This window comes from Myotis yumanensis, unplaced genomic scaffold (genome assembly GCF_028538775.1).
Source record: "Myotis yumanensis isolate MYYU_CA2020_CCGP unplaced genomic scaffold, mMyoYum1.0.hap1 SCAF_2, whole genome shotgun sequence".
NCBI classification, from domain to species: domain Eukaryota; kingdom Metazoa; phylum Chordata; class Mammalia; order Chiroptera; family Vespertilionidae; genus Myotis; species Myotis yumanensis.
In genome coordinates, this window is record NW_027223753.1 from 70,431,471 (window position 1) to 70,458,151 (window position 26,681).

Genomic DNA, 26,681 nt, shown 5'->3' on the forward strand with positions numbered 1-26,681 from the left:
TAAAGTAACATAAAAAGAGATAGAATTTATTTCTCTCACAGAGAAAGTCTAGGCTGGTATAGTGGCTGTGTCTCATGAAATCATCAAAGTTGTGTTACTCTTTGGTCAGAGACCTGTGCACTTTCTGTCTTGTTTTTCTGCCGTCCCTTGTTTTTCTGCCCTTCTTTGTGTGGTCCAACGTGGTTTTCCACCATGTCTGCACTTTAGTCAGTATAAACTGGGAAAAGAGAAGTGGCAGTGGGTAGGGATGGGGAATGGGCACAACTCCGAAGTTACACACATTATTTCTCATAATATCCTCGCTGCAAGAAGCCTGGGGAATGTAATCAGTCTTTGCTCTGGGTGGCCTTTTGTCCAGCTAAAAATTGGGGGTTTTATAACTGTAGTGGAAGGGAGCAAGTTTGGGGAAGCAGTCTCTGCCACATCAAGTAAATGAAGAGTATTTCACACTCATTTGTTTGAAAAACAAAATTAAACTTTTGAGAACAAGTGTTGGCAATGATGTGGAGCAAAGAGAATTCTCACATGCTGCTTGTGAAGCATTCGATCAGTTTGGAAAACAGCTTGACAATATCGAGTAAGGTTGAAGACTTGCTACTCTCTGAGGAAGGCTTCTGTTTCTGGGATGTACTGTAAGGAAACTCTTCCACATGTGCACAAGTGGACGTGTACAAGAATGAGTTCAATATTATTTGAATTATCAAAATAATTGGAAAAATTTTAATGTCCATTAACAGGCGAATGGATCAATTGTGGTATAGTCATATGATGGAATTTTACACAAAAGTGAAAATGAAGAGCTACATGTATCATCAATGGATAAATCTTAAAAATATAATGTTAAGGCACAAAAGCAAGTTGTGGAAGGATATGTGCAATATGCTATTTAATAAAGTTTTTAAAATGCCAAACACCTCTCTATATATTGTTTACAGAAATATATATACTGTATTTGGGGGGATCTGACAAGAAGAACCCCTTTTCCTGCCTAATATCTGAACTAGTTGAGAAATCAATCACGAGTCAGTAGATGAAAAACAAAATATCACCTTCATTACTAACAAAGGATAGCTTGAATGCTATGGGTTTATATGAGAACTGAAATGGACTTGCTAACTCCCTACTGCCAGTGTCGACTTTAGAGCAGTTTGCCTGTAGGAAAGTTTGCAGAGCAAATTAAATCTCTTACCTTCAGGACCTAATATTTGAATAGACCCACCTAACCCAAAACCCAGAACCAATAACTGTCACTCACCAATCAAGAATGGGCAAAGATCCAGGAGGGGTTAAGTAAAATCTCTCCTTAAGGAACCAGAGGAATGGGGTAGAGGTATCCTAAGACATATGAGTTTAAAAATATTCATAGGGATTGTAAGAACCAAATTCAACCTAGTCCTTACTCCTAAGGCAGTGGTTCCTCACTCTAGTTTGTATCAGAATCACCTGGAGGGCTTATTAAAACATGGATGGCTCAACCCCACCCTTAGAGTTTCTGATTCAGTCAACCTGGGATGGGGCCCAAGAATTGGCATTTCTGCCTGGTCAGTGTGGCTCAGTAGTTGAGTGTTGACCTATGAATCAGGAGGTCATGGTTCGATTCCTGGTCAGGGCACATGCCCAGGGTTTCGGACTCAGTCCCCAGTAGAGGGCATGCAGGAGGCAGCTGATCAATGATTCTCATCATTGATGTTGCTTTATCTTTCTCCCTTCCCTTCCTCTCTGAAATAAAAAATATTTTAAAAAAAGAAAAGAATTGGCATTTCTGACAAGTTCACAGTTGATGCTAATGGTGTTGGCATGACCACACTTTGAAAATCATTGCCTTAGGGTGAGGTGAAAAAATAGTATCAAGGAAAGGTAAGCAGAAAGATCTAATTATATTTTCAGTGTTTTATTTATTACTAGAGCCCGGTGCACAAATTCATGCACCAGTGGGGTCCCTTGGCCTGGCCTGCAGGATCAGGCTGAAACAAGCTCTCTGACATCCCCTGAGGGGTCCAGGATTGCGAGAGGGTGCAGGCCAGGCTGAGGGACCCCACCAGTGCACGATCGGGGCCGGGGAGGGACACAGAAGGTTGGCCAGCCGGAGAGGGACCACGGGAGGGCTCCAAGGCATGTCCAGCCCATCTCCCTCAGTCCTGATCTGCCGGACCCCAGCAGCAAGCTAACCTACTGGTTGGAGCAGCCTTAGCATATCATTAGCATATTAGGCTTTCATTATATAAAATTTTTTGGTTATCCTCACTCAAGGATATTTTTTCCATTGATTTTTAGAGAGAGTGGAAGGGAGGGAGAGAGAGAGAGAGGGATAAGGAGAGAGACATCAATGTGAGAGAGACACATCAATCAGTGACCTCCTGCATACGCATATGCCGGAAGCAACCTTTGACCGGGAATCAAATTTATGACCCTTCAGTGCTCCGGCTAATGCCCCAACCACTGAGCCATGCCTACCAGGGCAGTATTTTACTTCTTGAGCTGAGTAGTGAGTGTTATTATTATTTTCTACATTATCTTTTTAAATCAAAGTAATGAAATATTTTCACATACAAAAGTAATGATAGAGTATATAAAACTCTGGAAAATGCTGCCTTAATACTTACAAATCATCTGATTACTCAGACTTTGGAGGAGTAACATGTTAAATTCAGATTGATTTGGAATAAGTATGTTAAATATGTTTTTATAGGTTAAATGATTAACAATGCGGAGCAATAATTGTTACTACTTGTTACAATTTTGTAGGCCTTTCAAATTGTTTCTATACTTACTCAAAACACTTTTAATTAGAAATTTTTATCATGTTTCCCAATAAATTCTTTAGCTTAACATACTAAAACCTACTCTGTTACAAAAATTTAATGTTTAGCTTTGTTTTATTTTATTACTTATTTTCATTGTGATACAAGCGACATATAACATTATATTAGTTTTTAGTATACAACAAAATGATTTGATGTTTCTATATATTGCAAAATGATTACCACAATAAGTACTTAATATTCATCACCACATATCATTATAAAATTTAGTTTTCTTGTGATGAGAACTTTTAAGATCTACTCTCTTAGTCACTTTCAAATAGGCAATACAATATTATTAACTGTAGTCACCAAGCTGTACCTACTTTGTTTTACATGTAACTTACATTTCGTGTGAAATTGAGCATTTTGAATTCTCAGGACCAGAGAATATGCATTTCTTTTAGTTTTCTGGAAACTCCTCCCTTTTAATTTTAATTTGATCTGGTGAAGAATTTATGTTTCTCTTTGGTTTTTGACTAACAGCTTTTTAAAACTCCCCTTATCTTACTGACTGAATTATAACATGCTCAGCTATACAGATAAAAAATGGTTTACCTTTGAACATTTTATGAGCTCTAGAATTTAAGTGGCATGCAAGTTTGTATAGCAATTCATGTATTAAAATTAAGTATAGAATGTATTTTTCTATCAGCCATTCACAAAGCATTTTTAGGAGCATTACAACCAAATGATGGCCACTTGCATGGGAGTTAAAAGGTAAGTCCTTGGTGGGCATATGTTATATCCTGCACATTCCAGCAGCATCTACCAACCCCAAGTAACCACAAGTCAAACTTTTGGATAAGTAGTAAAAATATACGTCAGTGCTGGAGAGTGTGTAGCTAGATGTTCCTTCTCATTCTTCTCTGCAGGAGTGTAATTAATACCATACCACCTTTCTGAAAAACAGTGTAGCAGAAGGTATCAAAAACTTTTAAAGTATTTTTACTCTTTACCTAAGGAATTCCTCTTTCAGGGCTACCCAAAGAAATGATCTGAAATGCCAACAAAGATTTGTGCACAAAATGCTCACAATATCATCACTTAAAATAAGGGGATGTTTAAAGTGATGCTATGATCTAAATATTCAATTATAAGAAAATAGTCAAGTCATTTATGGGTTATTATGCCATTAAATAGTATCTTTTACAATTACTTTTGAAAAACTTTATGAAATGAGAATGATCTTAAGTTATAGTTTAATATGAAATTTGAATATGTATACTGTGTATATTTATTGCCTTGTATTTATAGTATGGGTTTAAATATATGCGTAGAAAATGATCAAAGATTATCTTTTAATGATGGAATCATGCATGATTTTATTCTTTATACTTTTCTGTATTTAAGAAACTATGCAATAAAACTTTGTTTTAAAAAGATTCTTCTTGCCACATAAATATAGTGCCATGTAGTATGAAAGCTAAGTCCATATATACAGGGTGTCCCCAAAAACTGTATACACACTTTAACAGCTGATAGCTCAATTTTTAAAATGAAATGTATTTTAATAAACACTGCCTTTAATTAGTCAAAGTGCCTTTATTTGGAGACACCCTATATTTTCTGACTTTCTAGTTCCAATTTTCACATAAAATGCTTTAGCTTATCTAACAAACAATTTAAAATATACTTAAACAAAAACACTATTTAAAGCTTTCATCACACCATTCAGGAATTTTGGTATCTTTTTAAAGCAAATTATTCCTCATAATAATGAATTGTGTATATAATTTATAGGTATCATTATAAATTTTGCTAGCATCATCCAATTAAAAATTTTATTGGGGTCTTTCTTAAATAGCCGTTTAAATACTTTATTGTGTAGATTGCCTAAAGCAGTGTTTCTCAACCATTTTTTTCATCATCACCTTCCTAAGGAGCCTTTGAAGACATTTTTCCCTAATTGCCCCCACCCCATGAAATTTTAATATCTGCTTATGTACTATATGTATATCTGTAGTTTATGTGTAGAGTAAGATGTTTTTTCACTCTTCCAAGAACCAATTTTCACCCCTTTGGTGGCGATATTAGCCCCCTTTGAGAATGTGTGGCCTAAAGGAACATTACGAAAAAAAGTTATATTAACTTTTAAAATGAGTCTCAAGCCCACATGTTTTGTTTTTATAGCTGCCTGCCTCTCAAACATCACATGGTGACCACTCCAACACTACTACTGTGGGGAGAGAAAGACGCATTTATGGAGGTTGAAATGGCTGAAGTCACAAAGATTTATGTTAAAAACTATTTCAGGCTAACTATTTTGTCAGAAGCCAGTCATTGGCTTCAGCAAGAACAACCTGACATAGTGAACAAATTGATATGGACATTTCTAAAAGAAGAAGCAAGAAAAAAAGATTGACTTTTCTATATCTGCTATGAGAGGTCTGTAATAAAATCTCTAAATATATTTTTTAAATTGTTCATCAACTTCTGTGAGATTCGCTAGGAAAACATTGTTTTCACATGCTTTATCATAAATAAATATCCTGACAAATATTACTGAAAAAAATCTGAGAATGTGTGTGAACTTGTAACATAATGTTGATTTTCCTCTATTGTGCTTTACACAGAAAATCACCTGCCTTAAAATGCACACACTTGTACAAAAAGGAAGTCGGGGAAAGTGGCTCAGTTTTGGTTTCTCGCATTCTTTTTCTTTTTTTTAAATATATTTTTATTGATTTCAGGGAGGAAGGGAGCGGGAGAGAGAGATAGAAATATCAATGATGAGAGAGAATCATTGATCGGCTGCCTCCTGCAACCCCCCTACTGGGGATTGGGCCTGCAACCCGGGCATGTGCCCTTGACTGGAATTGAACCCAGGACCCTTCAGTCCACAGGCAGATGCTCTATCCACTGAGTGAAACCAGCTAGAGCAAGTTGCTTGCATTCTTTACCCTGTTAACATATGGTGAGATTATATATATATATATGATCAATCATATTGCCCTAGCCAGTTTTGCTCAGTAGTTAGAGCATCAGCCTCCAGACTGAAGGGTCCCGGGTTTGATTCCAGTGAAGTGTACATATCTCGGTTGCAGGTTCGATCCCCAGCCCCGGCTGGGGCACCTGCGGGAGGCAACCAGTTGATGTTTCTCTCTTGCATCAATGTTTCTCTCTCTCTGTGTCTCTTCCCATCCCTTCCATTTTCTTTCTAAAAAAATTAATGGAAAAAATATCCTCAGGTGAGGATTAACAACAACAAATAAACAAATAAAAAGATTAGCCATATTAAAAGACAAACCTGCAATGGTATAAATTTTCATTTTGTTCAAAAGTTCTTTTAACTAATTTTTAACCATTAAAAAATTCTATTATCAAGTTTCTTCTATTTATAGTATATTTATTAGTTTGAAGGCAAATATGACTAGATGAATACTAGTATACACTCCTAAAACAGGCCGTAAAGTAGTGTTTACAAGAGGTGCTATGAAGATCCTCATACACACATATATATATTAAACATTGCAAAGTAGGAAAGCATATCCATTAAATTATTTGCCTTAATTCTCTAGCTAAATTGGTGAAGGATTTAGAAAAAGTATCCAAGTGTCCATTTGCCCCACTCCAGGCAACAAGAATTGAATGCTATCTTCCTCTGTGCACTAGAATCTAAGCTCCCCAGGGCAGAGACATTTTATTGTTTTATTAACTGACACATCCAGCATAAAAAGGGACTGGCTCATTGTAGGAACTCAGATACTTGCTTAATAAATAAATATCTGCCACACTGCTGGGCACTGTGGGAGAAATATAAAGGAAAGATGACATGGTAATATAGAACTTTCCCTTAAGAAGCATACACAGAATGCAGTTAAATTAAACAAGCGTTCAAGAATAGTGAGGAAAATACAAATAAACGTGGGAAGAGTTACAGAATAGAGAACAATACCAGCTCAAGGGACTACTCATTCTCTTGGGTTGCTCTCCGTGGCAACGGAGACAACCACTGATGTTGCCAAGCCATGGCTCCTTAGAGACTGCATTTGTGTTCCCTTGGTGAAAGGAATGTTTCCCTCCCTAAGCATCGTTCTCATAGTGACAGAAGACAGAGGAATGTCCCTAAGAATTCTCATCATTGTATCCGTATTTACTAATAAAAGCCCACTGTTGGAGAACAGTATGGAGTTTCCTCAAAAAACTAAAAATGGAACTCCCATTTGACCCAGTGATCCCACTTCTAGGAATATATCCCAAGAAACTGAAAGATATATGCACCCCGATGTTCATAGCGGCACAATTTGCCATAGCTAAGATTTGGAAACAGCCTAAGTGCCCATTTGCAGATGAGTGGATTAAAAATTGTGGTACAATGGAATACTATGCTGTGGTAAAAAAAGAAGTTCTTACCATTTGCAACAGTGTGGATGGAACTGGAGAGCATTATGCTAAGTGAAATAAGCCAGTCAGAGAAAGATTAATATCACATGATCTCATTTATGGAATATAATGAACAACATAAACTGATAAAAACAGATCCAGAGGCAGAGAAGCATCGATCAGACTGCCAAACCTCAGAGGGAAGGTAGGGGAGGGTGGGGGTAAGAGGGAGAGATCAAGCATATAGGCCTAACCAATGGACACAGACAACAGGGTGGTGAGGGCATGAGTGGAAGGGATGGGGGTAATGTGGGGATAAGGACACATATATAATAACTTAATCAATAAAGAAATTAAAACATTTTTTTTAAAAAGCCCACTCTTCTCTATATATTATACTTGTGCCTTATAACAACATTTCCAGGTAGGGAGTATCAACAATTTACAGATGTCAAAATGAGGTTGGCCAATGACCACAGTGTTGGAACCAGGATCTGAACTAGATCCATCTGGTTGTAAAACCCATAATCTTTACACAGATCACATTCTGTTTAACAGGCTCTGGTGTCCACATATATATAGGAAAGATGAGTCATATTGCACTAGCCAGTTTGGCTCAGTGGTTAAAGCATTGGGCCTGCAGATAGAAGGGTCATGGAGCAAACCTGGTGTGCTCCAAGAAATAGAAACATATCTCAGAAACCTTCAGTTCGACTTCTAATTCTGAGAAAAGGAATTTACCTTAGCAATTAGTGAGCACAGGAACATTCAATATAGCGCTGCCAGCATTGCAAATGCTGCAAAGTATAGAGAGAGCCTGATTCTCATCAGCTTTGATCATGCTTCCCATTGATCATTCCCAAAAGACAGCAATAAAGGGAGGAGACAGGAGCATGACTGTGGTTGGTGCAATGAAGCAATCCTGACTTATTTTCATGAAAACTTGTTACTGACAAAGGTCATCTTAAGGTTTGCCGTTGTTACTTATGTCTGTCTGAAATGCTGATTGGTTCATGCGGAATAATATTAAGAGTATGAATCAAACGTTCCACGGCTAATTCTGGCCTATGATAATGGATATGGTCTAATTTTCAATGGATGTGGAAGAGTGTGTGTAAAAGATAAAGGCTCAAGGGTGCCACCAGTTAAACCTCTTGAACATAAAGAGATCGTACTGTTTCTGTAGAAATCAATTGTAGGGAGAGAAAATGAATTTAACTTACCAGTTGCCAAAGCATCTCACAGTAAAAACTGTCATTAAGATTCATATACTTAAATTCATATAGCCCTAGTAGCTATATACTATGTGCTTAATATAAACGTCAGCAATTGTTATATGAAAATAATTTATTAAGCATATATATATATATGAAGACGTTTACAAAAAGCAAAGAATGTTGTCCCACTGATGATTCTAATCCTCCCGCTACATCATTTACCATTTAAAATTTTTCGAATTTCAAAGGTAATACATCATATCCTATTAACACACAATTGCCTCTAAGTTCTAATGCTGCGTGAGCAGAAAGAGCAGGAGGGGGAAGGCGTGCGCTCTGGGGGCCGACCCAGGTCCCAGCTGCCGGCCTCCTAAGGCCACCGAAAAGTAGGCCCCATGTCTCAGTGCTCCTCCTCGGACTAGGGGGTGGACGGGGCCTCCTACGACCCCTGAAGAGTCGGCCCCATGTCTCAGCGCTCCTCCTCGCACGTGGAGGCGGACGGGTACGAGTCCATCCGCCGTCTCTTGAGGAGCAAGTCCTTGTACCCGCCCGCGGTGGCCAACCCCTTCGTGCAGCGCACGCACATCAGCGCGTGGCGCTGGGCCTCCATCCTCCTCCTGGGGACCCTGCTGGTGGCGGTGCGGGTGTCCTGCCTGGCCGTCCTCTTCGTCTTCCTCTGGCCCGTGACCATGCTGTGCACCATAGGCCGCTCTGCTCGCCCAGGCAAGCCCGCCAAGAGTTGGAGAAGAAAACTGGTGCAACAACCCCTCAGGTTCTTGTTTCAGACGTGTTTCCTTGCCTCCGGCTTCCTGGTGAAAGTGAAAGGGAAACAGGCAACCCGAAACGAGGCCCCCCTCTTGGTGACAGCACCGCACTCCACTTTCTTCGACGCCATCGCCTGTGTGGTGGCGGGGTTGCCCTCCGTGGTCTCCGCGAGTGAAAACGCACGGATCCCAGTGGCTGGGAAATTCCTGTTGTCAACGCAGCCGGTGCTTGTGGCTCGAGAGGACCCCAACTCCAGGAAGACTACCCGGGATGAAATCCAGAAGCGAGTGATCTCCAAAGGGGCGTGGCCACAGATCATGATTTTCCCAGAGGGAGTGTGTACCAATCGCACGTGTCTGATCACTTTTAGGCTAGGGGCCTTCTCCCCAGGGGTGCCTGTGCAGCCAGTGCTGCTCAGGTACCCGAACAGCCTGGACACGGTGACCTGGACCTGGCAGGGCTTGACAGCCTTCCAGGTGTGTATGCTGACCCTGAGCCAGCTCTTCACCAGGGTAGAAGTGGAGTTTATGCCTGTGTACGTCCCGAGTGACCAGGAAAAAAAAGACCCCATCCTTTTTGCCAATGCAGTGCGGGTCAACATGGCCAATGCTCTGGGGTTGCCCGTGACAGACCACACGTACGAAGACTGCAAACTAATGATCAGCGCAGGCAACCTTCAACTACCCATGGAAGCTGGTTTGGTGGAATTTACAAAGATCAGCCGGAAGTTGAAGTTAGATTGGGATAGTATTCATCAGCATTTGGATGAATATGCTGCAATCGCAGTTGCCTCAAAAGGAGGGAAGATAGGAATTGAAGAATTTGCAAGTTTTTTAAAACTCCCAATTTCAGAGCCCTTCAGACAACTGTTTGCCCTCTTTGACAGGAATAACGACGGCAGCATAGACTTCAGAGAGTACGTGATAGGGCTGACTGTCCTGTGCAATCCTGCCAACACGGCCGAAATTCTGCGAATATCCTTTAAGCTTTTTGATCTTGATGAGGATGGCTTCATAACACAACCGGAGTTGGCTGCTATACTTCAGGCAGCTTTTGGGGTGCCTGACCTTGATGTTTCCAGTCTCTTTCAGGGAATAGCTAGACAGAACTCAGAACACATTTCATACAAGGACTTTATGAAATTTGCTTTGAAGCACCCAGAATATGCCATTCTATTTAATTCATATTTAGAACTCCAGGCAGCCTATATATACACATCACCACAAGAACAAGTTTAATCGCTGTATTTAAAGGTTTAAGTCAGCCCTGAAAATGGTGCGAGTACCTTCCAGGTAGACACTATGAAATAAAACTATTTCTTTGCGGAAAAACACAATCGTGTTTACTCTAAGTGGCCTAGGCACTTAATTATGATATTTAAATGTACTTAAGGCATATATATATATATATATATATATATATATATATATATATATACTAGAGGCCCCGTGCACAAAAATTTGTGCACTCGGGGGTCCCTCAGCCCATCCTGTGCCCTCTCCCAGTCTGGGACCCCTCCGGGGATGTCCACCTGCTGGCTTAGGCCTGCTCACCGGGGGATTGTGCCTAAGCTGGCAGTGATACATCCCTTGGGGGATGTCCACTTGCCAACGGGCCAAAGCTGCAGTTGAACATCCACAGAGCTGCTGAGGAGGCAGGAGAGGCTCCCACCATCGCCAATGTGATGCCTTCAGCCTGGCTTGTGGCTGAGCAGAGCTCCCCCTGTTGGAGTGCACTGACTACCAGGGGGCAGCTCCTGCATTGAGCTTCTGCCCCCTGGTGGTCAGTGTGTGTCATAGTGACCAGTCATTCCCAGTCGTTCTGCTGTTAGGGTCAATTTGCACATTACCGCCCTAACGGGTTTGGCTCAGTGGATAGAGCATCGGCCTGCGGACTGAAGGGTCTCAGGTTCGATTCTCGTCAAGGGCATGTACTCTGGTTGCGTACACATCCCCAGTAGGGGGTGTGCAGGAGGCAGCTGATCGAAGTTTCTCTCTCATCGATGTTTCTAACTCTCTATCCCTCTCCCTTCCTCTCTGTAAAAAATCAATAAAATATATTTGGGGAAAAAAATTGCATGTGCACATTACCCTTTTATTATATAGGATAGAAGCCTGGTGCACAGGTGGGAGCTAGCTGGTTTGCCCTGAAGGGTGTCCCAGATCAGGGTGGGCAGGGGACCCCCAGCTCCCTACGATCGCCCACGCCGCCCCTGCTTGCGATCGCTGGCTCTGCCCATGCTCACGCCTAACACCTCTGGCCAAGGCATTAGGCCTGGGCAAGAGACCCCCAGCTCCCCACCATCATCAACTCGGCCCCTGCTCCCTGCAATTGACTGCTCCGCCCTAATGCCTCTCACCCAGGCATTAGGCCTGGGCAGGGGACCCACAGCTCTCCAAGGGACCTCCTGCTCCACCCCTTCCCAGGCCTAACGCCTGTGGCCAAGGCATTAGGCCTGGGCAGGGGACCCCAAGCTCCCACCATCAGCGACTGTGACCCTGCTCCCCATGATCACTGGCACTGCTCCGGCCCAGGCCTAATGCCTCTGGCCAAGGCATTAGGCCTGGGCAGGGGACCCCCGCAGCTGCAGCCTCCCAAGATCATGGGCTCCACCCCTACCCAGGCCTTACGCTTCTGCGTTGGGCCCGGGCAGCGGGGACCCCCAGCTGCAGCTGCCCCTGCCCCGGCCTAACACCTCCTCTGGCTGAGGCGTTAGGCCTGGGCAAGGGACACCCCCAGTTGCAGCCGCCTGCGATGTGGGCTCCACCCCTGCCTGGGCCTTACTCCTCTGGCTGAGGCGTGAGGCCCCGGCAGTGGGGACCCCCAGCTGCAGCTGCCCCTGCTCAGCCTAACGCCTCGCTAACTCCTCTGGCCGAGGCCTTAGGCTGGGCTGGGGACCCCCCGCAGCTGCAGCCGCCTCCCCCCCCCCCATTGTGGGCTCCGCCCCTGCCCGGGCCTTATGCCTCTGGCTGAGGCGTGAGGCCCGGGCAGTGGGGACCCCCAGCTGCAGCTGCCCCTGCCCAGCCTAACGCCTCTGGCCGAGGCTTTAGGCTGGGCAGGGGATCCCCCGCAGCTGCAGCCGCCCCCCCCCCGATCGTGGGCTCCGCCCCTGCCCGGGCCTTATGCCTCTGGCTGAGGCGTGAGGCCCAGGCAGTGGGGACCCCCAGCTGCAGCTGCCCCTGCCCAGCCTAACGCCTCTGGCCGAGGCTTTAGGCTGGGCAGGGGACCCCCGCAGCTGCAGCCGCCCCTGCCCCGGGCCTTACGCCTCTGGCTGAGGCGTGAGGCCCAGGCAGTGGGAACCCCCAGCTGCAGCTGCCCCTGCCCAGCCTAACGCCTCTGGCCGAGGCATTAGGCTGGGCAGGGGACCCCCCCCCCCCCCCCGCAGCTGCAGCCGCCCCCCGATCGTGGGCTCCGCCCCTGCCCAGGCCTTATGCCTCTGGCCGAGGCGTTAGGCTGGGCAGGGGACCCCCGCAGCTGCAGCTGCCCCTGCCCTGGGCCTTACGCCTCTGGCTGAGGCGTGAGGCCCGGGCAGTGGGGACCCCAGCTGCAGCCGCCCCTCCCGGGCCTTTTGCCTCTGGCGGAGGCGTTAGGCCCGGGCAGAGGATCCCCCAAGCTGCAGCCGCCCCCTGATGGGCTCCACCCCTGCCCGTGCCTAATGCCTCTGGCCGAGGCGTTAGGGCAGCGGGGACCCCCAGCTGCAGCCGCCCCCCCCACCCAGCTGCAACCGCTCCCTGATCGTGGGCTCCGGGCAGCGGCTGCAGCCACCCGGAGATCCCTGGCTCCACCTCTGCCCAGCTCCCATTGCTGGCTCCACCCCTACTTCCTGCTATCACTGGCCAGAGCGGCAAAGGCCAGGATTCTCCGATCATGGCCGGGGGGCAGGGCAAAGGCGGCCCTAGGGGCCACCTTTGCCCTGTCCCCCAGCTCTTAGCTCCCCCCTGGGTTTCCGATCACTGTCAGTGCCAGGGGGCTTCTTCTGTGCTTTCCATTTTGCCTCCCTGCATTGTGCCTACATATGCAAATTAACCGCCATCTTTGTTGACAGTTAACCGCCATCTTGGCTGGTGATTAATTTGCATATCTCGCTAATTAGCCAATGGGAAGGGTAGCGGTCGTACGCCAATTACCATGTTTCTCTTTTATTAGTGTAGATATATATATTTCAACTAGACTTTGTAGCACCTAATTTTTTTTCAATTTCTTTTTTTTTAAAGAATAAAACTTAGATTAGGTAGAATTGCCCCATACAGCAGCAGTATTAATAAATATCTCATTTCCTTGGTTTAACATACTAAGAAGTATAATTTTGGGGAAAAATGAAAAAGATCCTTAAATGTGTAGTTCTATTATAAAACAACTGTTCATACCTGTCTTTTGTTTGTTTTTAAAGAATTTTAAAATATATGTGTATATATATTTTTTTATTGATTTCCGAGAGGAAGGGAGAGAGATAGAAACATCAATGATGAGAGAGCATCATTATAGGCTGCCTCCTGCACGCCCCACACTGGGGATAGAGCCCACAACCTGGGCATGTGCCCTTGACTGGCATCAAATCTGGGAATTTCAATCCGCAGGCTGACCCTCTATCCACTGAGCCAGACTAGCTAGGGCTGTTGATACCGGTTTTTAAATATATGTTATAATTATTTTAGATATGTGAAAGATGAGAAAATGTGTACTTTAGAATCTAAGAAATACAGGGACCTGTCATGTTTAGCGATGAGAAGCAGTAACTTGTGTCTGAGGAGAAAGCTGGTGATGGAAGAGGCAGAACATTGCCCCATGAACAGACATAGAGAAGGGTCAGGAGTCATCTTGACACCCTCAGTGAAATAGGAATATTTAGGGGTGAAATAGTCAGGTTTAGGGAATTTTTAAAATTAAGGGGTCCATGGAAAAAACACAGGGCTACAGAGTTGCAAAAGGGTACATTTCCAAAAGACAAGAGAGTTGGAAGCAGCAGAAGTTACATTTCCATAAGACACAGGGAAGGCAGAAGTTACATATCCATAAGATAAGGGAACTGGGAGTAGCCAAAGGTATATATTTAAAAAATAAAGAAGAAGGGCCTCACACATCCCATGTGAGGTTTGACCTTTGAGCTCAGGAGTTGCTATAGTGACCAAATCAAAGGGAAAGAGTGGCCAATCAGAGGTGATATCAAGGCACAAAAACTGTAGCCTTTATAAACTGGGGGAAAAGGAACTCGGTGGGACTCTTTCCCCCTCCCTACGTGGGAGTCTGTACTTGTTCTTCAATAAATTTCTGCCTTTGCTATACCATTTTGCATCCTTGGTTTCATTCTTTGATTCCAACAGACAAAGAATCTGGGGAAGCCATCCTGCCCAGGGGAACACCGCGTGTTCCAGTCCAAAAATCCCATTCATCAGCAACTACTGCTGTCCTAAAAGCCCATCCAACCTTCAGCTCTCTGCCCCTCCCTTTTGTCCAGAATAGCTCATTTTCATCGGTTCTAGATAATAGTTGTTGTTTGTTTGTTTTTTCTCATGAAAGCTATTTGGGTTGTTTTGAATCTCCACCGTTATGGATTTTTAACAGTAACTGACAGTCTAACAAATGTACACAGTGGAAACATGTTCTTAGCAATAATGACAGAATAGCCAACAGAATGTTATATGTGTGAACTGCTAACCTTTGTGTTTACTCTGAGCAAATGAAGCAGTATATGGACCTATGAAATATATGTGTTTAATATTCTGTCATGTAAGGTGGTTCAATTCTATAGTCTATTTTGTATTTTTTTCCATATGAAAAGTACCTGACAGTGGCACCACTAGTTGTTCATCGGTCCATATGAGTCCACCCTCTGTCAGTCTGTGAGTTTATCATGATATACATACTAGTACATGGAATGCCCTGTTGCCCTTTCTCTGCTTCTTCATGCACAGGGGTGATATCTCCTTTGGGCACGTGGACTCTGATTTGTGACATCTGTGCATGACCCTTTCTTGGGTCATAGCCACCAGTTTCTGTTTAATTTGGTTCCTCTCTAGGGCCTGTAAATTTTTATTTTTTACATATTTCTTCAGCTTTTAAAGTTATTATCAGTATGAGGATTAGTTCAATGGAAGTTACTTTGCTGTGTCTGAACCACAACTCCTGGAATCCGGAGTAGGGAGGCCAGATGGGACCGGAGTTGTGTGAGGAGAGACTGGGGTCTGTGGCTCCGGGGAGGGAGCTGAGGGGACAGCCCCCAGGACCCCTGTGCAGAGTCACTCTCCTGCACCGCAGACGCCATCCTTCCAGGGTCAATATAGTGATTTCAGTGTAACTTAGTGGTAGAAGAATAAGAGATCTAGTCATACATTTTGTTCACCTAGCATGGTTCTAGTTAGTGCCTTTATTTTATTCAAAGTAAGTAAGTAAAATAAAGGCACAAGGTATTTTTGCTATGGCAGTCCAAATGGACTGAGCCAGTGGGGATTATGAAGTACTTCAAGTAAGTAAAATAAGTGCCTTTATTTTGCTCAAGTAAGCCCAGAGGAACATTATAGCCCATCATTTCTCCCTCATGTTTGCAGAGAAAATATCTCATTAAGGGCTCCACTGGCAATAAATATATACATTAAATTATTTTTATTCTCTCTAAAAAAAAGATTTGCTGGCTAAATGCCTCCTTACCCTTTCTCATAGTAGCCCAGATGTTCTTATTCTACAAGAGGAAATAAAAATAGAGAGGAAAATATGGTATTGGGAATACCATTGAAACAGCTACATATGGTATGGCTGCCGATTATTATTATTATTTTTTAGGTGTGGAAGTGTTATGTAGAATGAGAAAAGAAATCATAACAGATTACAACTTCTGGAAAGGTAGTATCACAAACAAAGGTTATAAACACAGGAATTCTGACCAATTCTATTTTTGTATGATTCTCAAAGAAAGGGAAATACTGCATGTTCTGCATTACTGAGAATAAACCTTTTGTTCTGACTAGACACCAGTGAAAACTGAAGCCTCTACTTACTATTGTGCATCCCCTTCACTACCCATATACTTCCAGCACCCTTTTCTAGAAGACATCTTCACATAATGATGTGACCTTGGGTTCTGTCACTTCATATCACCACATGGGATGAATCAGCGAGTATTCCTAGAAGCCATTTCTACACCAGAACAGGGAGCAACTTACTTAGATGTGGAAGTGATTTTGAACCAATAAATATTCCTTGCTATTCTAAACTACTGTATCCCCAATTTAGTTTCCTTGTGGCTAAGTCTCAAAATTGCCTGTAGCCACTCAGTGTCATCAGATATGAGGGGACATTTGACTAAGGGGAAAGAAAGTCTTGATCATTTGAGGTCAACATCTCTTAGTTTTGCAAACTTTGCAAAAAACATACTCAAGTAGACACATTTCTAGGGACCTTACTTAGAGATTTGGAATGAGCTTGTACAAATAGGGCCCCTAAAGCTTAAACTTCCTTAGTTAGCTTCCTGGTATTTTGAAGAAGAAATGAATGGGAGGAAGGTAAGCAGATGGGGAAAGCTTAAGGAAAGGGAAAGGAAAACACCAATGATTGTTTTCAGATAATTTCCATGTAGGTCTCACCCAAGAAGAGGAGATGAATAAGTGATATTTCATAATCCCTTCTGTCTCGGTCCATTTGGGCTGCCATAACTAACATATTATAGACTAGGTGATCTAAATAACATTTATTTCTCACGGTTCTGGAGGCTGGGTAGTTCAATGCTCTGGCAGAATTGGTGTCTGGTGAGAACCTGCTTCCTGGTGCATAGATGAGTGGCTACCTTCTTGCCGTGTCCTCACCTAGTAAACCAGGTAGAGAGCTCTCTGGAGTGTCTTTTATAAGGTTACTAACCCCATTCATGAGGGCTTCACTCTTATAACCTGATCACCTCCTAAAGGCTCCACCTCCAAATACCATCACATGGGGAGTTAGGTTTCCATTTTTGAATTTGGGGAGGACACAAATATTTCCATGGTAATAGGGCACAAATGTAATTCAAATACAGTAATTTTTAAGATGTACTGGAAAATAGTAACGTAAATAAGAGATTTTCGCTTAAAAGTAGTTGCCAAGGGATATCTTTATTGAAACAATGGTACATTATTCAAACATCTGCTTAACTGTAAAACTGTATCTAATTAGAAAATGAGCTATATAAAATATCAGGGTCATTTATTTATTTTTCACTTTTCCAACAAGTATTCAGTATTAGTTAACCCATGATTCAGGATCCCAGGGTGGGATGTATCCAGGTTCCCTTTCACCTCCCTGGGAGAAGGATGGAGGACAGAGATGAAGTGGGATGCAACCAGTTCAGATCTCAGGAAACTGCCTTTTGCCCCGTGGTGGTCCCAGGATATGGGGCGGAGGGACTTGTACACATGCTGGTACCATTTGCACATGGAGACTTCACCCCATCTAGCGGTCATTGCCTTCTCACAGTGGAGGAGGTCCAGGTAGTTTGGCTAACAGTTTCTGGTCTGGTTCTGGTTGAAGTGGCTGTCAAAAGGGTAGCTATTGGTTTTGCTCTTGATGTCTTCTGCCATGTTGCTGACTCTTAAAGACGCCCCTGAAACCACTCGCAGCTTAATGTGACCCTCAGCAAAGCCCCCTCCGTCAGACCAGAAGCGGAATTCCGGGTCATTTATTATACTCTACCATTTAAAAAAAATATATGTTTTTATTGATTTTAGGGGAAGAGAGGAAGAGAGCGGGAGAGATAGAAGCATGGATGAATGAGAGAGAACATCAACATCCATCAGCTGCCCACTGCCTCTGGCACACCCCCTACTGGGGATCAAGCCCACAACCCCGGCATATGCCCTAATCTGGATTCCAACAGGTGACCTGTTGGTGCATGGGCCAATGTTCAACCACTGAATCATATGGGCTGGGCTATTATACACTACCTTTTAACTCAAAATGTTTAACATAATATGTAACACAAAATTATTTTTATTGTAAAACAAATACAGATCAAACCAATCTGTAGCTAACACTTAATACATAAGTATATAATATATATTAAAGACATATAATATTTTTCTTCTAATTTTTTAAAATTCTCGCATGAGGATATTTTTCTATTGATTTTTAGAGAGATTGGAAGAGAGCGGGAAAGAGAGAGAAATATCAATGTGAGAGAAACACATTGATTGGTTGCCTTCTGCACCAGCCTCGACCAGGGCCCGGCTGGGGAGGAGCCTGCAATCAAGGCCACCCAGACAACCAAGGTACATACCCTTAACCAGAATAAACCTGGGACCCTTTGGTTTGCAGGCCGATGCTCTCTCCACTGAGCCAAACTGACTAGGACAGTGGTCGGCAAACTGCGGCTCGGCAAACTGCGGCTCAGGAGCCACACCACATGCGGCTCTTTGGCCCCTTGAGTGTGGCTCTTCCACAAAATACTGACTTCTGCTCATGGGCCACGAAGTTTCAATCGCACTGTATGTGCACACCCGCACCTGATATTTTGTGGAAGAGCCACACTCAAGGGGCCAAAGAGCCGCATTTGGTTCGAGAGCCGCAGTTTGCCGACCACGGGACTAGGGCATAAATGTAATATTTTTCAAGATGAACATTCTTGTCACAAACACTTGGATCAAGACATAACACTTTTCCAGATCCCCAGTCTCCCAAGCATAATTACAACCTTCTCCTTCCTCCCCAAATCAAGCTATTTTCCTGACTTTCATGTTTTCACTTCCTTGTGTTTCTTTACATTTTTATCATTTAAATGTGCATGTTTCCTTATATGTAAACAGGGCTCATAGCAGTACCTACCTAAATGGTGGTTGTGAGGATTAATTGAATTAATACATATAAAGCAGGTAGGGCAGTTTTCTCACCTAATAAGCACTCAATAAATATTAACCATTATATTATTTCTGACACTCCTCTTTTCTACAGGAATAGGAATCAATTATCCAGTTACATTCTAATTAAGGTGTCTGAATAATTGAGAAGGGCATTATTTGGAGAAATGGCTACTTCTTGGCCAATCTTATGGTACAGGGTCCGTGTATTTTCCAAGCAATTTTAGTATTTTACTCATTACCTTGTATAGAGCTTCTGAATGAAACAGAACGAATGAGCTTTCTTCCTTTGGAGAAAGTATAGTACTGAAATTAAAATTTTAAAAAAATAATTCCACTACAGCTATTGTCTTCAGGCCAAAATATTCAAAATTCTCTAACTCCTCAATCCTCCCACTTCCCTACTTAAAGGCTCTGTCCCTACAACTTTACCTCCTCTCTTCATAGTCATTTTGTGGCTTTTTAAGCAGAGCGCTGTAATATAACCCAACATTTCTCAGCTCAAGTCCAACAGCAATGATATGCGCTGCTCTAGATGCTGTACACACCCTCTGCAGGGGACTCAGGAGTGCTCTGACCCCTGCTGATTTTATGTTCTCCTCTGCACCCCAGAAACCCCAATTTTTCTTACCCGAAGCCATTTAAGTAAGGGAGTGCCACTGGCCGCTGGAAGGGTCTTGTGAACCTTTTGTGTGTGTGTGTTGGGGGGGGGGGGTGCTCTGACATCCGACACAGTGTAGGAAGGCTGCAAGCGTTGATCAGAACTTAGCTCTCAATAAAACAGCTATGAAAATGAATGACTAGCAACAACCCGAAAGCAAAGAAGAGGAACGGGGATGAGGAACGCCGGGGCCTGGTCACTCCCGAGGGAACCGTTTGCGCCTGGAGCAAAGCGGGGCCGGGTACCCGCCGGCAGAGGTAAACACAGCTACTACGCGTGCGCACAGCCTCCCCCGGTCACGTGCCGGCGCGGCCCCGCCTCCGGGGTTGTCCCGAACTGCAGTTCGGCGGCCGGCAGGGACCGTCTACAAACTGCCAGGAGGCGTCCACCTGTTCCCCGAGGGGGCGGATTCCGGTCGGAGCCGAGCGTTCGGTCGGAGCCGCCCCTTTCCTCGGGAGGTGGGGCGGGAAGCTGCGCCCTGAGCCCGCAGGCGCCGCCAGCCTCCGCGGGACATGGCCCGCCGCGGGGAGGGCGGCGCGGCCCCGACGGGACCGGTGGGGCCCCCTGCAGCGTGCACTACGGGGCTGCCGAGGAAGGGGCCGTGCGAGCGGCGCCGGCTGAAGGCGCTGGTGTCGGAGCAGCTCAGCCAGGACCTGCTCAGGTAGGAGGAGGCGGGAACTCGGGCCGCTCCAGCGCTCCGCGCGCCCCCCGCCGCCCCCGACGCCGTGGCTCTTCTCCGGCTCTGTCCCCACCTCGTTCCCCGCGCCTCGGGCCGCTGCGGGGTGTTGAGCAGTCTCCTCCCTACGGAGCCGTCCGCCCTCCCGCAGAAACCAGTCGCGAGCTGCTCGGAGACCACGTACCAGATTCCAAAAGAAAACCAAAATCAGCATCATAGCGTTCTGGGCAGCACCAGTTGATGCCAAAATGCTCTGACACGGCTTAGGTCTTGAAAGGCATCTCGCTGAGGTCGGGGTGCCTCCAGGGCTCGCGGTCCTGAAACGTACACGTTTTGCTAAGCTTAAGCAGTGTTAAGAAAAATGATAAAATTAGGCAGAAAAAAAATGAATATTTAGAATGAGGAAAAATAGGACAAATTACTGGAGCCTTGGAGGTCTCTTTCTCCCAAGCTCTCTTTAAACAATTTGGCACAAGTGCTGACATAGAAATACTTCACTGTTGCAACCTGGCGTCCCCTCTCCACCTAGAACCCTCTACAGCTCCCAGCAACTGCCCGCTCCCTGCAGACCCAAGCAGATGGAGGGTGGTTGTGACGCTTAACCCAGACTATGGTAAATCCAGCTAAAGTCACCTCAGTTTCTAAAGAAAATGAAACTTAGAAGTATTCCCGAGCTAATTTCCATTTCCACCAAAACATTGATTCTTGAACTTTAATGTGCATCAAAATCACCTGGAGGCCTTGTTAAAATTTAGATTTACTGGGTCCCAGTCCATAGGTCTGATTCATTTGGTCCAGGTTGGGCCTGAAGTTTTTGCATTTCTAACAAGGTCTCAGGTGATGCTGATATTGCTGGCCCGAGCCACACTTTGAGAACTACTGAACTAGAGTAAACACAATTACTACTAATAGCTAACAGTTGTGCAGTTTTCTACATTTTTTTTTTAAAAAGCACTTTCACTCACACTTAAAAGGCTCCAGCAGCTATAAAATGAACTTTATAAGGTTAAAAACATTTCCTTTTAATTTGGGCCTATCTACCAGAGATGCTTCTTTGTCTCCACCAGTGGTGGATGGATGGGAAAGATGGAAAAAACAAGACTGAAGTTGTTCTGTTTCTAGGGTGAGTCTCTAAGGATCAGATGCTCCTCTTCAGTGGATTATAGAGAACGACATAGACTGATGAACAGGGACAGATCCAAAGTATTTACTGGCTGTACTGTGAGCAGAAAGTGTCATGAATTTAAGGAAGATAACATATTTAGTTTATATAAAGAAAATTAGATTAAAAGTACAGCAGGTGAACAATTTATCTTCATTCTAGTAGCAGTTAAGGACAGGGCCCTGTGCTCCCAAGTTCTTATCCTATATAATAAAAGGGTAATATGCAAATTGACCCTAAGGGCGGAACAACCATTCGCTATGACATGCACTGACCACCAGGAGGTGGACGCTCAACACAGGAGCTGCCCCCTGGTAGTTAGTCTGCTCCCACAGGGGGAGCTGTGCTCAGCCACAATCTGGGCTCAGGGCTGCAAGTGAAGCGCCAGTGGCGGGAGCCTCTCCCGCCTCCTCCGCAGTGCTAAGGATATCCCACTGCGGCTTATTAGAGTGACTTGCCCAAGGTGACATGACTAGTCGCACATCCCCTGAGGGCTCCCAGGCTGCCAGAGGGATGTCTGACTGCCAGCTTAGGCCCGATCCCCCGCGGAGCGGGCCTAAGCCAGCAGGTGGACTTCCCCTGAGGGGTCCTGGACTGCGAGAGGGCGCAGGACGGGATGAGGGACCCCCTGAGTGCACCAGGCCTCTAGTTGAAAATAAAGAAAAATAGGTGCAGGCCCTAGCTGGTTTGGCTCTGTGGATAGAGTGTAGGCCTGCGGAATGAACGGTACTAGGTTCAATTCCAGTCAAGGGTACGTACCTCTACATTGGTGTATCTCTTTCTCTGTCACTCCCCCTCCCACTCTCTCTAAAAAAGTAAAAATTAAAAAATAGGTGCAGCATCTTTTTAATTACAAAAAAACTTCACATGCTCACCCATCCTACTTAAATGCTAATATTCTTTGAGCACAGCAATATCATTGATTTATTTTATAAATATTAATGAAGTAGCTAGCACCTACCTGGCTCTGTAGGAGCAAGCTCCTTTAGAATCAAAGATTAATAAGACATGGCTTTGGTGTTTGTGTTTACACTCTAGTGAGAGAGAGAATAACCAAACAAAAGTGATGTTGGGACCCAAGTGAGTTGTGGAAAGCTTTATAAGGTAATATCTGAATGATCTCTGGGGTTGATTAAAATTGATTAGGTAGAGCTTAGTAAGGGAGAAATCAGAGGGTATTTAAACAAGGGGAATGAAGATTTGAGAGAGCTTGATACAGTCTGGGAAAGCAAGTTGTATTAGATTCTTCTAAACAGCAAGGAACAGAAATACCTCTGGGTTACCTGAGGCATTAGGATATATGGAGAAGTAAGGAAAAACAGGAAACGGTTTCAACATAAAAAAGCCATATCTGAGATCTGATGTAGAATTGGAAAGTTGCTGGGGATATAACAGCAACTGTGAAATGGACCATTATTCAGGACAATGGTAGTAAAAATACGTAATATTCTTGCCATCCTACTATTAGCTAGACCAGGGGTGGGAAAACTTTTTGACTCGAGGGCCACAATGGGTTCTTAAACTGGACCGGAGGGCCGGAACAAAAGCATGGATGGAGTGTTTGTGTGAACTAATATAAATTCAAAGTAAACATCATTACATAAAAGGGTACGGTCTTTTTTTTTTTTTTTTAGTTTTATTCATTTCAAACGGGCCGTAGTTTGCCCACGGCTGATCTAGACCCTGGGCTGACATGTAATGGTTTATTTACTCCTCTGTAAGGTAAATCTTGTTATTATTCCCATTTAACATACAAGGAAACTGAGCGTTAGAGGACAAGCAGTGGAGTTGGAAGAAGAATGTTGGCAGTCTGGCTCTGGAGATATTAGAGTGACTTGCCCAAGGTGACATGACTAGAATTTGAACCCGGTCTGCCTTCTCTAGTTATATACTAGTAAACTGATCTTCCAGTAACTTTGTTCCTTCATCTTTGCTTCTCGCACACATTTCTTTTTCTTACTCCACTTTGGGTCAGCTTTGCAACACTTAGAGTGTGATCAGTTGGTCCCTGTTTACTATAGAATGTTTCTGCCAGAATTTACTTATTTAACTACCATATTGGCTGATGGCTAACCTTGTCTCAGTCTGTTGCCCATTCAGATGTATCAGGGTCATGTGGTACTAAGGAGGGCCATCCTATATAATAAAAGCCTAATATGCTAAGTGTCCAACTGATCAACCAGTCGCTATGACACGCACTGACCACCAGGGGGCAGATGCTCCAACTGGTAGGTTAGCTTGCTGCTGGTGTCCAGCTGATTGGGACTGGATGAGATGGGCCAGACACACCCTGGAGCCCTCCCGTGGTCCCTTCCTGGCCCCGATTGTGCACCAGTGGGGTCCCTCGGCCTGGCCTGTGCCCTCTCGCAATCCAGGACCCCCTTGGGGGATGTTGGAGAGCCAGTTTTGGCCCGATCCCTGCAGGCCAGGCTGAGGTACCTCACCAGTGCACAAATTTGTGCACCAGGCCTCTAGTATATAAATAATAAATGAATTTGGTAGCTTTATTTGAGAGGGGATTGTGGGTTTGGCAGGCAGAGTGACAGTAGATGAGGGTAAATAGATAAAGTGACACTAAATCATAGAGGTCTTTTTTCAGTAAAAAGTTTGGAATGTATCTGGAGACAGTGAAAAGCCATTGGGGGCTTTTTTTTTTTTTTTTACATCCAGTATTATTTTATACTGGAGGCCCGGTGCACAAAATTCATGCACTTGGGGAGGGCCCTCAGCCTTGCCTGCACCCTCTCACAGTCTGGGAGCCCTCGGGGGATATCCGACTGACAGCTTAGGCCCACTCCCCATGGACATCCTTAGTGCTGCCGCAGAGGTGGGAAAGGCTCCTGCCACCGCTGCTGCACTTGCCAGCCATGAGCCCAGCTTCTGTGGGAGCACACTGATCACCAGGGGGCAGCTCCTGCATTGAACCTCTGCCCCCTAGTGGTCCATGCGCATCATAGCAACTGGTCATTCCACCTTTCGGTTGATTTGCATAATAGCCTTTTATTATAAAGGATGAGTTTCAGGTGTACCCATTGTTTTTTTGTTTTTTGTTTTTTTTTAAAATATATTTTATTGATTTTTTACAGAGAGGAAGGAAGAGAGATAGAGAGTTAGAAACATCGATGAGAGAGAAACATCGACCAGCTGCCTCCTGCACATCTCCTACTGGGGATGTGCCCGCAACCCAGGTACATGCCCTTGACCGGAATCGAACCTGGGACCTTTCAGTCCGCAGGCCGACTCTCTATCCACTGAGCCAAACTGGTTTTGGCTGTTGTTGTTTTTTAAATAAAGGATCAACATATTTAGGTTTTTAATTGAGGAAAGAGAAATTGAAACAAGGAAACCAGCCAGGAGATTTTGTAATAGTTGGAGATACATAATGGTGGGGTAAATAGAAAAGGTGAAAGGGATTCATATGGCAACTGATGAGCTTGGTGACCAATTACATGTGGAGGAACAGGGAGAGGAAAACATAGAAAGTGGTGCCAAATCTTAGGACATTTGAAAGGGAGGAACATGTGAATGTTCAGAAGCCATATCAAAGAGACCATTGGAAATATGTCTGGAGTATAGTAGGGAAGTTGGAAGAGCAGATATAGATTAAAGGTTGGTGGCCAAACCAAATAATGGAGAGATCCTACCTTATTCCCTTCACCTTCTATATCCAGTCACCAACTATTGCCAGTTTTATTACTTAAATATATTTTAATTCTATCCTTATTCTCTGTCACTATTCATTTTCTCCTGGCATAATTCCTTTACATCACTCATCTGTGCTGTATAGTAGTCTTCATTCTCATGTTCCCCTAATTCCTCTTCTACACAGCTAACAGATGATATTTTGAAAAATAAATTTATTCATGTTTCGAACCATTTGGTGATTTCCCTTCAACTGTAAGATAGAATTTAGCTCTTTGCCTCTTTGTTTTAAAATATACTTTTATTGATTTCAGAGAAGAAGGGAGAGGGAGATAGAAACATCAATAATGAGAGAGAATCGTTGATCAACTGCTTCCTGCAGGCCCCACACTGGGGATCAAGCCCATTACCCGGGCATGTGCCCTGACAGGTAATCGAACCATGATTTCCTGGCTAATAGGTTGATGCTCAACCACTGAGCCAGGCATTTTGCCTCTTATTCATTTTTATCCCTACAGCTTCATCTTCCACTTATCATCTAAATACTCTGCTGACCAATTTGTAGCTCTACACTCATATATATATCAGGAACTCCTTTCTACTTTGCTTTGTTTCTCTGACCAACTCTTATTCAATCTTTAAAATCTCCATTTGGTTTTCATGTCCTCTATAAGGTCTTCTCTTACGTCCGCCTCTGAACAAAATTTACTTATGTGTGCTATTGAATATATCATGCTCTTCAATTTTCAGGCATGCCCTCCTTATTATTATTCTATATACTCTTTGAGGGCAGATATTATGTTTTAGGCATCTTTATGTCCCCAGTGCTTAGTACATAGTACTTGTTCAATAAATTTTTAGTGATAATTAGGTTTAATCAGCATTCTAAAATGGTTTAGATAGGTTAATATAGTAGTTGTTGGTAGAGAAATGATGTGGAAAGAAGCTGGGCCTTGACATCATTGAGCCTTTGCTCTACCTGTCCTTCTTTAAGATCTTACTATTATATGAGCCATTAAACCTCTCTTAAGAGGTCTGAGACAGATATTGTTACTTGTAACTGATACAAGTGGTTTTATAAAATAAAAAGCACTATATTTTCACATTAACAATTTTTTTAACACATTAACTTTTTTAAATTTTTCAAATACTCATGAGCATCTATTATGATCAAAACAGATTCTCTAGTGAAGGTTATATGGCTACCAACTGCAATGCTTCCTTATTCACTTGGCAAGAAGTGGGGGATGGAAAGAAGGTGGGTGGGAAGAATGAACAAATTATTTGTACAACTTGAATTTGTATTAATTTTTGAGAAATCAATACATTTTTGCATAAATTTAAAAATCAACTATGAAAATAAATTATTGATGAAAATGTTGACTAAAATGCATCTGTTTGCTCATCATTCCCAAGGTTCTAAAAGCTTTGTTCTGAAGCATTTGTCTTGTTTAGGATAAAATACAACAAAATTTAACAGCAGATATTGAGCTCTTAGTATATACTGAAGATACACAGTTTTTGCCTTTGGGGAGTTCATTGTCTAATAGGGAGAAAAACACATAAAAATGATGATGCAATGACAGAAGTACTGTAATAGAGGTATGTACTGAGTG

The 26,681-nt window shown here is 43.8% G+C and overlaps 3 protein-coding genes across 3 annotated transcripts in view; all 3 read left to right on the forward strand.

Moving 5' to 3' along the window:
* Positions 1–5,292, forward strand: part of EPHX4 (epoxide hydrolase 4) — a 28,286-nt gene extending 22,994 nt beyond the window's left edge. Inside the window, exon 7 of the mRNA XM_070403413.1 lies at positions 4,935–5,292. Coding sequence (XP_070259514.1) covers positions 4,935–5,166 — 232 coding nt within the window. The 3' untranslated portion in view covers positions 5,167–5,292. The remainder of the gene's footprint in view (positions 1–4,934) is intronic.
* Positions 5,293–8,808: 3,516 nt separating this feature from the next.
* Positions 8,809–10,347, forward strand: LOC139002444 (lysophosphatidylcholine acyltransferase 2B-like). The gene has a single exon (XM_070403722.1). The coding sequence runs from the start codon at positions 8,809–8,811 to the stop codon at positions 10,345–10,347; it is 1,539 nt and encodes a 512-aa protein (XP_070259823.1).
* Positions 10,348–19,989: 9,642 nt separating this feature from the next.
* The window catches only part of BTBD8 (BTB domain containing 8), a 102,480-nt gene continuing 95,788 nt past the window's right edge, over positions 19,990–26,681 (forward strand). The window contains exon 1 of the mRNA XM_070405584.1: positions 19,990–20,246. Coding sequence (XP_070261685.1) covers positions 20,098–20,246 — 149 coding nt within the window. The 5' untranslated portion in view covers positions 19,990–20,097. The remainder of the gene's footprint in view (positions 20,247–26,681) is intronic.